Source organism: Photinus pyralis, unplaced genomic scaffold, assembly GCF_008802855.1.
Source record: "Photinus pyralis isolate 1611_PpyrPB1 unplaced genomic scaffold, Ppyr1.3 Ppyr1.4_LG1, whole genome shotgun sequence".
Classification (NCBI taxonomy): Eukaryota; Metazoa; Arthropoda; class Insecta; order Coleoptera; family Lampyridae; genus Photinus; species Photinus pyralis.
In genome coordinates this window covers 4,324,912-4,341,104 of record NW_022170249.1, presented here as the reverse complement: position 1 = coordinate 4,341,104, position 16,193 = coordinate 4,324,912, and the positions used below count along the sequence as shown (strand labels likewise).

General features: G+C 36.0%; 1 protein-coding gene and 1 non-coding gene across 2 annotated transcripts; both read right to left on the bottom strand.

Moving 5' to 3' along the window:
• Nucleotides 1-3,351: 3,351 nt before the first annotated feature.
• On the bottom strand, nt 3,352-5,281 carry LOC116159778 (regucalcin-like). Its single transcript, XM_031472857.1, has 3 exons — nt 4,967-5,281; nt 4,538-4,911; nt 3,352-4,431 (listed from the first exon to the last, which is right to left on the bottom strand). Exons 1-3 carry the CDS (start codon nt 5,005-5,007, stop codon nt 3,845-3,847), a joined length of 1,002 nt encoding a protein of 333 aa, XP_031328717.1. The 5' UTR covers nt 5,008-5,281; the 3' UTR covers nt 3,352-3,844.
• A 106-nt stretch (nt 5,282-5,387) lies between these two features.
• Trnar-ccu lies at nt 5,388-5,460 on the bottom strand. Its single transcript has one exon. It is a non-coding gene; the product is annotated as a tRNA-Arg (tRNA).
• Nucleotides 5,461-16,193: the final 10,733 nt, after the last annotated feature.

The window sequence follows — 16,193 nt, the reverse complement described above, 5'->3', positions numbered from 1 at the left end:
ACAAAATTTTGTCAAACCAACAGGTGATTTCGAAATTTCAACTGGGCACTTTACGTTTAAAAGTAAGAGGTTAATTGCGAGGTTAATTGTTGATAGCCAGTTACGCTAATAAACTCGTATTCTCGAGTCAACATTTCGTCCGGTTGCTGTACAAAAAGTTACTAGGTACGTAAGTAAATTGCGGTTTTATAAAAATTTGTTCATTTCTAATCAAATTTCTTATAACTTTCCGGAAACGGCCGGCTTTTCGATTAGGTACGTTTTCATTAAAGCAGGTAGATTAACCGCGTTTATGATTGTGTAACAGTATCCGGAGTGGAAATTGGAATTTTGTGTACAAAACATTAATTTTTGTTTCGGAACGTTCAACGAGTTAATAAAAAGTGGCCAGTTGCCAATTTACCTACTCAATTATGTTCTTAATTAAAGAATGAAAAAAAGTTCCATTCATGCCTTGTTACTATTTAATTGCCCAATTACTTTCACTGTCGTCTGCCGATAGGCGATAACAATAAACATGCGAGCATCAAGAGTAAAATTATCGTGCCATAAAAAGAAGCTGCTGGTTACGATTTACTAATTCTCGTCTGATTCATTATCGTACTCTACCGGAAAAGATAATGATCTTCCGTAGATCGTATTATACAAAAAATAGTAAAAAGTACTTACGGTTCCTGTAAAATTGATGATGAGATCTTAAGAATAATATCTAGAAAATCTTGATCTGAACACCAAATGGACGGTCTCTGAGGTTGACTATTAACGTTAAATACTCGAAAGAGTACACATAAAATAACGGCGAAGACGGCTAAAAGGGCTGTTGACATTTTACCGGAATAATGTTTCACTTTCTATCACTGTCAACATAACCTTACATTTGGAACGCATACGTTTTCACGAAGAGCACCAATTCAAACTGTTGATACCAGGATGATATACTTTTTGACTGAATCATATGTAGCCAATCGGGTTCAATGTTGTGGCCATGTGATGGCAAAGGGCCGGGACGGCCACGTTCTACCGGAGTTGTAATGTGAGTTGCGTCAGTTAGGCGCGCATACTGCGTTAAATATTATAATAAACATTGAAACAAATTTTCGCGTTAGTCGCTTGTCGATTATTCATGAGGCAGGATATTCGATATTTTATGCGTTCACCAGACTGAAGCCAAAACCAAATTTATTAACAAAAATGACATCTTTGCGCCGGTATGGGTATGGCGGCTATCCGGGCCCGTCGGTGCGGTATGGCAGGTTGATTTTCGTTACTATGTTTTCGTGAATGACTGATTGAGGACTTGAAAAATGAGCTTGTAGCAAATGGCACCCAAAAAAAAGAAACAATCGACACGTTCAAATCAGTATGGCGGGCTAATAAGGCCCACCGGAAAAGTATGGCATTTCATTTCCGTCATTTGTTTTGTCACCGAGGCACCAACTACCAGAAAATCCAAAGAATTTTGTGTAGCAAATTGTCCAAAATCATTAAATGTTCCGACATGTTTAAACAATCGTCACGCAATAACGGCCCCACTCCCAGAGAGTTACCTTTGAATGGTCGCCATACTATATGATCTAAGGCCATACTTGTAGCAAATCACACAACAAAAAGTGGCGTGGCACCATCTCCCGGTCTATATGTCCATAGCTGATAGCTTTCAATGTAATAATATTTTGACGTTTCGTTGACGGTGCGGTGACGGTACGTATAGTATGAATCGCGACTAACCGCTCACAAGTAGCGGTGTAGCGCTTCTGATTCTGCTGAACAGTTCGCTCAAGGCCCCCCTTGGGTCCGCTCAAGGCCACTGTGGTACCTACCAAATGTCATTTCTCACTTATGTCAACTTGCAGATGTGTTGCACCCTCAAACGCCACAACCGCAAGCGTTAAGAATTTGAATTTGTGCCAGCACTTGTTTTGATTATACACGGTGTCCATTTGTCGGGTGCCACTATGGGGATCTCGCATATCTTAAGAGATAGACATTTGGTTAAATTAGGGCACAGTTGCGAATTTTCGTGTTGAATAATAATCTGAAAAGAAATTTAAAATATCTTCAATAGTTTTGAAAATATTGCAAAAAAAAGAAAATGTCTGATTTTCGTTTTTAATTTTTTCATAGTAAACTAATCGTTCTAGACATTTCTAATTAACACATTATTCAGACACTTTTTAATGGAGATTTCGAATATGGCATCCCGTTTTCAATAACTTTTAGGATGACGGAGAAACACGTGGCAACTTTAATTTTTCTTATGGGCGCCGTTTTGGATTTTGACATTTTGAGATTACGTCTTTTTTTCTCTTTACAACGATATATCACACATGGTATGGTTCAGCAACACATTTTTCCTAAAATTACAATTTTCATTTTCTACGAAGAGTGCTTTGGAAAAACAAAACGTTCTTTTGTTGTGCACAACAGGTTGACTTACTTTAAGTAGTGTAATTTACGTTTGTGCTAGAATTATTGCGAAAGCATTTTGTTCTAATTTGAATTGATTTTCTTACAAAACGAAGGTTCAATTCTATTCAGATGAAATCTCAACACAACTAGTTCCCAGCCAACGCTCCAACCAGACAGATGGATCGAACTGTCTAACTTTTGTTCACGATAAAAGAACGTTTTGTTTTTCCAAAACACTTCCCGAAAAATTAAAAAGTGCCTGAATAATGTTTTTTTGCGATATTTTCAAAACTACTAAATATATTTTTAATTTCTTTTCAGATTATTATTCAGCACGAAAATTCGCAACTTTGCCTCCATTTAACCAACTCTCTATCTCTTCAGGTAAACGAGATTCCCATAGTAGCACACGAAAAATGGACACCGTGTATAGGGTGTTTTTTTAAGCCCGACAGAATTTTAAATTTGAATAAATAATAGATACAAAAAATCTGTTTTATTTGGGAAGATCAAAAAATTATTTGAGGCATATGGCCACCGCGGCTGTCCCTGACGAAACGCATTCTGTCAGTCCAATTTCGGGTCATTTTTTCCAGCATTGGTGCCGTTATGTTATTAATCACATGGTCCATGGAAAATGTTGGTTTTGATTTGCTTCAGCGCCAGCCGCCAGCGTGTCCGACTCCGACATGCCGTGTCGTCAATCGTGTTCGTCATTACGTGTTAGCTTAGGAAATTTTACTCATTTATTAGTGGAGTGTTTTCGTGAAGTTTCTAAAAAATGAGCGGCAAAGAAGGAGACAAAAGTTAGAACAAAAATTCAATGAAGTATTACTAAAAAAAACCCAAGATTTAGCTTTTTTCCCCTACCTACTGGCCGCATAGTATGACTTAGCCCCCGAGCGGTGAATTAGCTTCGCTTTTGTAATTTCAAAAACAAAAACGAAATAAAGAATGTAATATGGTGTAAACAATATACAAATAAATTGTAAATGTAAAAATTGTTACCATTTTCAAATATCACAATTAAATCAAATACTTAAAAATTCCATCCAGTTATAACAAAAATGTATTTACCAGACTATTGCCTATAGTCGATTTGGTCAGAGGGACTGTATGGATCAGTCAACTCTGCAGATTACAAATTTACAACAACCGGACGCTTTTATCTCTGACAATTACTGATTTTTGAACCATATGGATAAATGTATCCAGCTCGCTCTGGTATTAACTATTGTCCCAAAAAAGGTAAATGTAGCGTTTTCATTCCTCCTACCCCTTTCACTACTCCAGCATCAGTGGCGAACCAAACGAAATCCATTTCAACCAGAGAACAAAAAGATATATATGTCATTAGGTACCTAAGATAATTAATTAAATAACTCTATTTTGTATGATGACAAGGGATAGTCAATGTACCAAGTACCTATTTGATTTAATCAGAGTCAATTTTATCTATAATGTTAGCGAAAGATGCTCGTATACCACGCGTATCAAGATTAGTAACGGCAAAAACACTTCCAGCAGCAGGTTGCATTAATCTATCAGCCGCACTTAAAGCATGGCGGGATGTAGTTACAAATAAAACGTCCAAATTTGGCCCACCCCACGCCACCGAAGAGACACACTGCGCCGGGATTGCCACAACTTGCAGCACACAACGTGTAGTTGGGTTTACTTTAATTACTGCTCCTCCATAATATAACGCGATCCACAAATTATCATCTTTATCAATTGCCATTCCATCTGGAAATCCTCCCAAGTTTTTGTGCTCTGTTACATTAAACACCACTCTTGGATTGCTAATGTTGCCATTGCGAATGTTATAATCAAATTCCCTTACAGTGAAGGTAAGTGTATCAATGTAATAAAATTTATTGAGCGCCCTGTTCCAAGCCATCCCATTGCTGATATTGACTGGATGTATGACAGGTACGGGATTGTTCAACGTATGTTTGGAGGCCAAATATAAAACACCTTCGTTTGGTGTAACGCCTGCTGGACCTTCAAATCCCATTGTACCTGCAATTAAAAGCATAATGCTGTTATCATACATTCAACTAAAATGTTAACACTCTTAATAGATAACATGAGTGAGTACAAACAAAACATCGAATCAACAACTCACCAAACCACACTCTTCCCATTGGATCAGCTTTGCCATCATTAATTCTACTAGTTGGGAATTGCTGCGATACTGTCGTTAGGTTTTTCTTAGCTTCAATTTGACCTTTACCGTCCCACTTAATAGCGAATAAAGATCTTTCCACACCAACAATAAACAAATTAGGATCCCTATGCGAGGGAATCACTGGCGTTGTGTTACCATACAAACGTACCGCATTCAATTCGTTTGTAAAATAATCGTAACTTAAAACTCTCCCTTCAAAAATGTCAACGAAATACAGTAATCCAGTTCTACAATCCCAAATTGGTCCTTCCGCATGATCGATTGGCTCTGTTACTTGGTGCACAGCTGGAGTCCCAAATAGCACAGCTTTACTGTCATGAAGTAGTACAAATTAAATTTGAATAATAAGGCCTCGAACGTACCTACCTTATATGTATAACACATACAAAAACTATCGAAAGATTCATTTTATTTTAAATAGGTGGTATACAGTTTTACCTCCTTCATTAACTAGGTACCTAATGATAAATGTCCCCACTCTATTGTTTACTTTTACTTACACAATAGGTACAGTTCAGTGAGTTTTTATTGCTATTTCCTAACAAACGGAGAATTTGTTTACCATAAATCTTCTTAAAATAAGTATAACGTAAACGGTAGCCTTATGTATTTGTATTCCGGCTACGCAGACTTATTACTTAAATTAGACACATTAGACACGTACAACACTGCTTGGCTTGTGAAGGTGTTTGTTAGAAAAGAATTTATCAAGTGGATTTAGTACATACATATGCAAAATTAAATGACTGAAGGGTAACCGCAAGGTTTTTGCATGAAAAAAAGTGTGTACCCCTGGTGGGACTCGAACCCACAGTCCCCGGCTTAGGAGGCCGATGCCTTATCCATTAGGCCACAGGGGCTTGTACATAACAATTGTGTTTCACTATAATAGATGTGTGCTTAATATATGACCTTTCAGTATAAACTTCTTTCTCATAAATGATATTTATAATTTATTGAGTTACCGTACAAAATAAAAATAAATATTCACAATAATCATCGACTCGTCCCTAAAACGGTAATTATATGCTTATTTTGAATTTCAAAGTTGATATAACAACCAGTGGCGTAACACATTAGAGATGTAACGGAAGTGGTTATATCGGAACCGAATTCTGAAGCGGAGTTTTTAAATTTGGTTTATCGGAACCGAAATCGGAATCGGAACCGTAAAGAAAAGACATGTCACATCTTAAATTACAATACTAATATGTAAATAGAACAAATTAAGTGACTCAAAAAGAAGCAAATTATACTCAAGGAACACAACAACAAGTGAAAAGGCATATTGTATTTCCTCTATGGAAAACGTGATCAGTACAGAAGGAACGAGGTGAGGAAGGTTTTCCCGCGCGACAAGTATAAACGTATTTGTACGCAAACGCACGGATTGTATATACATACGTTCAGGCCTTCTATTTTCTCGTGTGAGTACCCTTCCGATATATCATTCCTGAAATGAGAGGATTATATACAATTTCGATTGGAGCTTTTCCACAAAAGCCCCAGCTTCAACTGAACCGGCCCACACGGGCCGGCAGTTTTTAGTGATACTTAATAATCAGGAACATTTTACGTTGGATCCACTATCCAGGCAGATTTAGACAATTAAAAAATGCACCGAACAAAGTGACATTGATTACCCATAACCTAAACGCGACGGCAGAGACCCCGCTCACCCAGCACACTTATAAACTTTGATACTATTCCTATTTGTAAAGTCACGTGTTAATACTTGGAAAAAGCTAAGACCACTTTGAAATTGAGACAGTTATCACCTTGTGAAACTGGAAGCGCAAATATAGAGCAATTCGACTTTTTAAAAATTATAATTAACAAATAATTAATAAAATTTACATATACCAACCAATGGGATCTATAGTACTTTAGTGAGGAAAATTTCGATCATATGGTTGAAGCAGCAGGGCCTCGCGTGTCTGTCAGAATAGTAGCTATATTTTGGGCGGGAAATTCAAATATTTGTTTTTCATTAAGTATACAGGTAAAAATTTTATAGCCGTTGCGATTGGTAGTATTTGTGTCGCAGTAATTCAATTTTTATGACCCATTGTTCCACCGAGATGACTAATAGAGTATAAAAACTGCACTATGCAGCACGAGTTTTAATAATGGAATAATAGAATCATCAAGATTATAAGTGATTAAAAAATTTTATTTTCGCAGCAAGCATATACAAGAAGAGCTAGGTACTTAAGTTTTTAGCGCATTTTTGCAAATTTATTTAATCTCACTTTGGCTGGCTGGCTGGCTGGCAGTAAATGCGAGCCCGTCGAAAAACGCTTGTAAAAAGACGAGGAGTGTACATCTACCTATCGGAGCCGTGCAATTAACACTTTAGGGACGGAGCTACAAGATGTGGGGTCGGCGACATCTGGGCGCCATCCACGAGCGTGTTATACTAACCTGGAGATTTTTCAGTTTTTTTCTATCTTATTCTACAGTTTTTCTCCGATTGTTTTCAAATAAGTGTCGTCGGAAAGATCTTGTCAACGCACAACTCCTGCGTGGCGGAATTTTGTTGTTTTCTTAGCGGCGAAATGAACCACCTTTTTCCACCAACACGCTTCGAGGAATTGTCGATTTTAGGCGCCCAAAAGTGTCTTAGATCTCGAAACTGTGTACCGCTAGGTGTACCGACAAAGAGAATGTGATAGCCCCCGATAAGATCTTACCGATGGTGGAGACGTGGAGTCAAAACATCAAACGCGAAATGTGGGTGAATGGGATGTCGGAAGTGGATACCGACAAAGGGAATATGGTAGCCCTCGACAAGATTTTACTGATGGTTCAGTCACAACTTCAATCGCGAATATCAACTTTCTTATTTATTAATATATATTTTGTTGAAATTTTAAATAAGTAGACACTTCTATTAAAGGCAAACATCGCTTATAGTAAAAATTAGATGACGCATGCGCAGATTGCGCAATGTCACCATTCTTATTTATGGAGATATTTCTTTGAAATTTTAACCATAGATGCCTTTAGTAAAGAAAAACAGCGCACATAGGTATTGCCTTTATTTGGGAAGTACTGATGAATGCATGGAAAATGCACTGAGTTACTCGGCTTAGGGCGAAAACCTTTTTACTTGTTGTAACTTTCACTCAAGCTAAATCTTTTAATGACCTGGTTGGTTAAGGGAAGAAATCCCCATTCTTGTCTCGCGCAACGTCAATGGTGGTTTCATGGTACTGAAAGGTCTCATCGAAATAAATTGGTTTGTACAAACTATTACTTTCGCGCTCGACTCCTTTTCGAGATCAGTGAGTGACTGGTTTCTACCAACTACCGCTCTGCTTTCTGACCCCTTATCAAAAGAGGGGGTTTGGGGAGGGGTGGAACTGGTTTTCTCCTTCATGGCATTCTAATGATGTTGATCTCAACGAAAGGCATTGATTTCTACCAACTATGGTCCCCTCTCTCTATCCCTTATCGTGATCGGATATAATTCCTTATATGTCAAGATGTCAAGAACAGAACAAAATCCTAGGTCTCGTATAATGAACTACAATGAACAAAAAGAGCGAATGTTTCGCTCGTGGCAAAGAAAATGAAGAAATTCGATGGCCAATATGAAGATCATACCAACAGAGGGTTGGATACACTATCCAAACAGTCAAAGAAATGAGTGCGTATAAGTAATTGGGATCTTACCCGCATAGTTTCGTCATCACAACTGACTAGTGGGTAAGGTGATAGGAATACCTACCTATTATTTTTGAAGTGACTACTCCTTATCGCTCGGTATGCACTGTATGATATGTATGTATGTAACATCATCTCATGCGTCACGCCCGAGTAATTCCGTGCGAGCCGAAGGAGATCTCGGCATTATTAAATCGCATTGAAAAGATCGCAATAAAATCGTCGATGTGTCTTTGAAATTGACTAATATGCACATTTGAAGCGTATTTAATAGCTTCAGAGCAAATAAAATGAGTTTGTTAATGACGTGTAATAATTGATTTATTTATTTATGTATTTATTTAGTAATTTATTTACCTATTTATTTATTTATTTATTTATTATTCTTCTTTTGCTCTGAGCCCTCAATAGGCCTGCGCGCAATTGCATCAGAGTGACCGCGTGATGCTTTTCCGAGGTTTATGGCTATTATAAAGTATAAGCGACAATTTATTAATAGAACCGTGATTGTATTGCAGCTGGTAAGGCCGCCGCCTATCGATTATGATGACGCGGGTTCGAACCTCACGAGCGCGCGCTTTTTTTTGACAAATCCGTCACGGGCCGGTTTTTAACTATAATGTTGTACATAATCTTGTATTACCAGAGACTTATTTCTCTAATACATCGCGGTAAAAAAAGGGAGCGAAGGTGTGTAAGAGAAAAAGAAGTAGTAACTTCTGTCGCCACTCACAAAGTGTCACTTTTTTATTGCAATTTTCTGACCAATACTTACTTTTTGTGGTCATTTTAATATGATTATACAAATAATCGATCATTTAAAAACAATTCAACACTTACAAGAAAATGAAAATATTTTCACCAACTTATCCGAATATCAACAATTATAATTTTTAGATAGGTACTTTTGCAAATTCGGACGTCAGTTAGAACTATATTCGTCGAGTTATACCACCAAACTACACCTTACCTCAAGTTGTGGTCACTGAATGTTTATTTACATTGTTTTTATCGATGGCGCGATTTCGCATGAAAGTGAGCGTGGCAAACGAACAATGCCACGCTTTTTTTTAAATTTAAACCGAAGCTTCTACCTATATTATCTTGTCTACCAGAAAAAAAGCTACAATTAGTGAACAACCCAAATCGCATAAGTAGTAATGGTACGAGTGGTCAAAGGTGGGGTGAAATGAACGTTTATTGATAATTGTAAATTGTAATTACGAAGTACCTATCAACGATCAGTTATAAAATCTCTAGGTAGGTGTGCCTATATCGACAAGCTCTACTTAACTAGTAATTAACAGTAAAGAAAAAAATGCGTCTTGTGAGGTCGGTGTTTCTTTAATTAAGTTCTTATTGTCTTTAAATTTCATGAGTGAATGTTTCCACGCCACTGAGAAATCCCGTAAGAAAGAAACTGTATCTTAGCCGTTAACGTTACGTTACTCACCTGTCTTTTTATTTAATTTGGTATCGTCTTGCACTTTAGTTCTAATGAAACCTGCTCAAATGTGTTGACTAAATAATTGTGTAATCGTGTTTAGAAACTTCAATATTAATCCAATAGTTCATGAAGCCGTTGCGAATACCTGGTACTGGTACTCTTTGATGTAAGTACGTCAGTTTATCAATTTTATTATTTTGACTTTTAGTTTAATATGCGAATCCAAAAAATTATTCTGGAATTGTAGATAATTACAATGTATACCAATTGCAGACCCATTTAAAAAACATAATTAGCACTTCTTTCCTGCTTTTTTGATATTGTAGGGTGCTAATAAAATTGTGCATATCACAGACCGTTGTTTTAAACTCTTTAAAAATTACCCCCGATAAAACAGTTTAACAGATTAAAATACTATCGTATGTGGTTGTGGTATAACTAATCAGTACACTTGATTATTTTGCAAATGCATGATTTGTTCCTTTTTCTTTATACGAGTAAGGGTGTTTTGTAATAATGCACGACCGTATCTGAAAAATCACCATCGTCCACCAAAAATTTGAATAGGGAACGAGTTTCGACAGGGCTGTCATCGAAAACAAACAAAATTACCAGTCTTTTGAATTAATTTTCTTCTTCTAAAATCGCGCTTTGCCAATTTGGAGCTTGTTTCTAATTAGCAAATTTTTCAACTAGTGGTCGATGAAGAAGTTGACCTGCCGTACTCTTATCAATAATAATTTTCTGATTCTTGGAATTTGATTGAACGCTGACAATTGGGACTTTTGCTGTCAGCAGATCAATAGGTATAACATTGATATTGACAAAGTCACATAAACGATACATAAATTTTGTATAAAAACACAAACACGTAGGTAAACTAACACTAAACAATAAAATCGTTCACTTTATATAGCGCTTTCTCCAGTAAAAATGCTTTTAATTTTTGTTTGAACATGTGTGGTGACTTTTCCATAGTTATACTGGGAGGCAACGCGTTGTACATCTTAATGCCATTATATTCGGGACTTTTTTCGTATTTAGCAGAGTTATGCTTAGGCATGGACAGGGATGCACCTTTTCTTGTAAAGTAAGTGTGGTAGGAGCTTAGTGTGGTAGGAGCTTAGTGTGGTGAACTGGTGCACATTGTGGTATATAAATATACATAACCTATATACATATACAGACGGAAGTGTTAACAATTCTAGTTTCGCTGCAGGTCTAAAGAAATTCAAAGTAGGGATAAGTGATCACTGTCCTAGTGCCGCTTGCTTGACATATTGTCCCTGCTTTTTTGAGTTCTCTAGAAATAAGACAGTTGACGCTGCGCAGTTTGCGCATGCGCACGCTAATAGACTAGATTGTTCTTGGTTGAGGTGCCAAAGTTATAAGCTGCCGAATGCAAAAAAAACGAAATAAACATCTTGAAAAGTGTACGAGTACTTAAGGCCTCGGACGGACGGAAGGACCGGTGGAGAAATTGGCCATAATAGCGGCTTCCACATTAATAGTGTTTGTCCGAAAAAATTAGTTTCTGATTTCGTATATGGATACAAAGTTACGAGTTTCATTTAAGACAAAAGACAATAGTGTCGCATCAAGTGACGATTGTACCGTACTCGACCGTGATCGGTAGGTGAAGGAAAAGTCGGGGATACGGTACTTATTTAATAGTGCTCAATTGTTTTGTTAATTCCAATCTAAAATTCTCGTGTATCTCCTTTGATAGAATTTTGAGCATATTATTCAGAAGGGTCACGTTTACGACACGAGCGAACTTGCAAGCGAGTGTAGCAAGTTATCCTGGGCGAATAAGGACTATTTGTGTCTTGTTCATATGCGTTATGCGCTCGGTTATACGGTTATCATTTCCAATTTCTCCGATGTCGCATGGATTGCTAAATCTGTAAATTTTTTCATGTCCGTTTAATTTTTTTAGGTCCTTAAAATTTCCAACACAGCCAATTTTATTTTTCTTAATCAATGCATTTAACCGTTTCCTCAATCAAATTTTGGATTTCATTGATCATATTGATCGCTAAAGTAAAGCAAATTTCATGATTAAGTTTTGGCTAATCAAAATGCAACAAACGTACATATAAACATAAACGGAAAAAGGGTAAAATTATGAGAATTTAAAGATTAGATATTTTGCTATAAGTGTCTTTCTAAGAGACACAGAAAATTTCGTTCCTTAGTGCAAGCCTCGACACAATATCGAACTAAATAGCAAAAAAGTAGCTCTTAAGATAGGGTCCGTGAAGTGAGCTGACCATGAAAAGCACAAACAACGGATTTAGGTTTAATCGTTTGTGCTTCGTTTGTGCTCGTTTGTGCCGTATAAAGTAAGTCAGCAAAACCAACCATACAAAAATTATGGGCAATTCAAAATGGTCAGCTGACTTCACGCACGAAATTAAAGCACAAACGACGGGTTTAATTGCAATCGTTTGTGCTTCGTTTGTGCTCGTTTGTGCCGTATAACAAAAGTCAGCAAAACCAACCATACAAAAATTATGGGCAATTCAAAATGGTCAGCTGACTTCACGCACGAAATTAAAGCACAAACGATGGGTTTAATTGCAATCGTTTGTGCTTCGTTTGTGCTCGTTTGTGCCGTATAAAGTAAGTCAGCAAAACCAACCATACAAAAATTATGGGCAATTCAAAATGGTCAGCTGACTTCACGCACGAAATTAAAGCACAAACGACGGGTTTAATTGCAATCGTTTGTGCTTCGTTTGTGCTCGTTTGTGCCGTATAAAGTAAGTCAGCAAAACCAACCATACAACAATTATGGACAATTCAAAATGGTCAGCTGACTTCACGCACGAAATTAAAGCACAAACGACGGGTTTAATTGCAATCGTTTGTGCTTCGTTTGTGCTCGTATAACAAAAGTCAGCAAAACCAACCATACACACAATTTTTTAACAATTGTGTCCTTAATCTTGAGTATTTTAATTAAATTTCAATGTGTATATCTGTCAGTTTGAGTAACCATCCATCTTCAATAAATACTCCACCTTCCACTGTCAACATTGTTGCATTATTAAGGATAATAATAAAAAAAATAATAATAATAATTTATTTCCAACAGCAAAGCCTATTACAGGAAATTTCAAAGGATAAACAAAATGAAAATACAAACTTATAATCCTCAGCCTCCTCAGCTTTATAGTTTTTTATTGTTGTCCGTGGTGTACGGGTACTTTGGACATTAAGGATGGACGCTATTGATTTTCTTAAAGCTGGTTCAACAGGAACAACAGTTATCGCACTTCGAGTGAAGCGGAAACAGGAAAAACTGCGGGTTCAATATAATAGAAATCAACATACTTCATTCCCTAGGTTATACTTATATCGAGTTCGGACTTTCGCTAGATTATTCCCTATGCCTCTTAGAAGTGTAATAATTCAATATTAGAACAAAATGTACCCAAAATTATTCTTTACACATGAATTTGGAGTTGTAAAAGCTTTCAAACGCATTATCTTGGTGCTGAAAGAGTACATCACGTGCACATTTGATAACCGCATGTGTGTGATTCAAAGATGTTAAATTATTTTTCTGATGCCACATGGATTTTGATCAAAACATGTCAAAATCGTTATTCTTGCACTGAGATCGATGGGAAAAAGTCCAACAGCATGATGCATCGTCTCAATGACCAACACATGAATTTGATGCATGTTTGGCGACCACATGGACTTTGATCAAAACATGTGAAAATGGTTATTCTTATTCATGTACCAAGATCATTGGAAACAAAATTAATAGCATTATCTCAATGGCCAACACATGAATTTGATGCAAAAATTCTGAAATTTAATTTTGATTTTTGCAATTCCATTCTAGTTGACTCGTCGATTCTAGTCGACGCCAGCTTTTACAGTTTTTCTTCTCACCACTAAACTTGCATGGTATTCGTTCAGAAGTTTTGAAATAAGTATTGCGATAACGTTCATTCTTATATTTCAATATTATTAGATCGGTAATTATTTTCTTAATAGTGTTATCATTGTGATCATCATAATCACGCTACCTCGTTTTATTATACGTAATATAATACGATAACATTTATTTAATAATGAAGATTTTAAAATCAATTGACGTGTACATCTTGTAGGTATGTATATCTACTACACAAAAAACTAGTAGCGTCGCAAAACGAGCGGACGGACGGACGGACGGACGGACAAAGTGGCCACAATAGCGCATTTTTTTTTATTTTTGTGGAAATGCGCTAAAAATAACCTGAGAGTCGGAAACGTTTCGTTAGGGTCCCTATACTCTATTCGAATTAATTTTTTTTTCAAATGTTTGTAATAGTGCTTCCGCCGTCTAGTTTTGTATAATTTAATAGCCCTTTAACAAATTTGAAAATAAAAAAGTAATTGAATATATCTTCAACAATGCATTCTAATTAATAACCGCTGTTTAATATACAATAAGGCAGACCTTTAAAAACTTTTTTTTTATTAAAGAGATCAAAAAAATAAAAAATACTGTTTCTTTAAATATCAAATGGCTGATTTTTAAAGTAACCCACCAGGCCAACAACCCCCTTATGCACAACCCATACTGACCTAAGAATCTGACAAAACAATACTCAATTTCTGATCGTCTTTGGAAAGGTTATTACACATCTTGGAAAACGTACAATGCCTGAGTATTATTTTTTTTAACTAAGAAAGATATCAAATGAACTGATAAATGTGGTTGTTGTAAAGGCTACGGAGAATCCTAATAACGTTTTTTTAAATAATTTTAATTGTTTGTTCCACACTCTAACCTATTTTGAAAAATAAAGAAACGTGTAAACAAATATAGAAAACGAGGTCCTGGGTATGACTAGGTATAGTATGTGCAAAACCAAATTTGGAAACTGGCGCTACATTTGCTTTTATTCCAAGTGGCTATGTATCAAATTTCATTTAAATACCTCCATAAATAAGAAAGTTTGCAATTCGGTTTGTAAATGGTCGAGATGCGCAAAGGGCACTGTGAATGCTGATCGATTAGGCTCAACTTTTGGAATTGCGTTTTATATGGCTAAAGCCATGCGCATATTGAATTTCATGCAAGTCTTCTTTATTTTTTTTGACCTACATTGACAATTCACGAACTCCGATTCTACAAATTTGTTATTGAGGAAATCGAAAGTGTACTTTTGTACTTTTCGTAAGCGCCACCTTAAGTCGGAAATCGTTAACATCTTTTCTTTATAAAGTTTTCCATATTTTTTTGAATTTATTTCTTTATTATAGGAGTGTAGTGTAGGTAATAAGAAATCAAACTTGGCGTTATGATTATATTTTCTAAAGCTACCGATTTCGGCCTATGGCCATCATCAGGGTGTGGTAAAATGTTTTATAGATTTATAATATAAGTACCGTCAAATAGTTAAAGCTAATAAGTTGAAACAATAGTGGTAAAATTTTGGCATATCTAATGTAGTAAAAGTCTGAAATGAAAAGCAGTAAATTGTGACTATATATTAAATAAGTTTAAACATTTAAACAGCAGTATTGTTTCAACTTATTAACTTTAACTATTTGACGGTACGTATATTATAAATCTCTATCAGAATCGTAATAATTAGAACATTTTAGCACAGCCTTTGGAAAATTTAAGCATAACCCCAAATAGGACTTCTTATTACCTACACTCCTATAAATCGTTAACACTATTTAATGGAAAAGCAAAATATTGTATTGTATTTCTTCATAAAACTTTACATACAGTTATATATTATGTACAATTACTTAAATACGTTAAATAAGTAAGTCTTTACACTATGGTTAAATCTACAGCTGTTTGAATTCGTGCATCTTATGTTAGGTGTGCTGCAATTTTGTGCATGCATTATATCTATAATTGTGTAGGTATTACAGGTTCTCTTAAAGACTTATTATATCGGACATACCGGCAAAAACTAAACTCAAACAATTGTACCTGAAGCCCCCGTTTGCGCTTTCATTTTCGTCCGTGAAGTCAGCTGACCATTTTGAATTGCCCATAATTTTTGTATGGTTAGTTTTGCTGACTTTTGTTATACGGCACAAACGAGCACAAACGAAGCACAAACGATTGCAATTAAACCCGTCGTTTGTGCTTTAATTTCGTGCGTGAAGTCAGCTGACCATTTTGAATTGCCCATAATTTTTATATGGGTGGTTTTGCTGACTTTTGTTATACGGCACAAACGAGCACAAACGAAGCACAAACGATTAAACCTAAATCCGTTGTTTGTGCTTTTCATGGCCAGCTCACTTCACGGACCCCTAACCTTTGACATAAAAATTGAAATAAAGAAATATCAAGTTATAAATAAGGGATTGAACATACGATATAGGGTTTATATGTGATTTATGCGATACGTAACTTCTAAAGTTCTATGAAGATGTCTGTTAAAACAAACGTTTCCAGCGAAGTGATTTGTCACATAAATTGAACGAGAAGATATGAAAGAC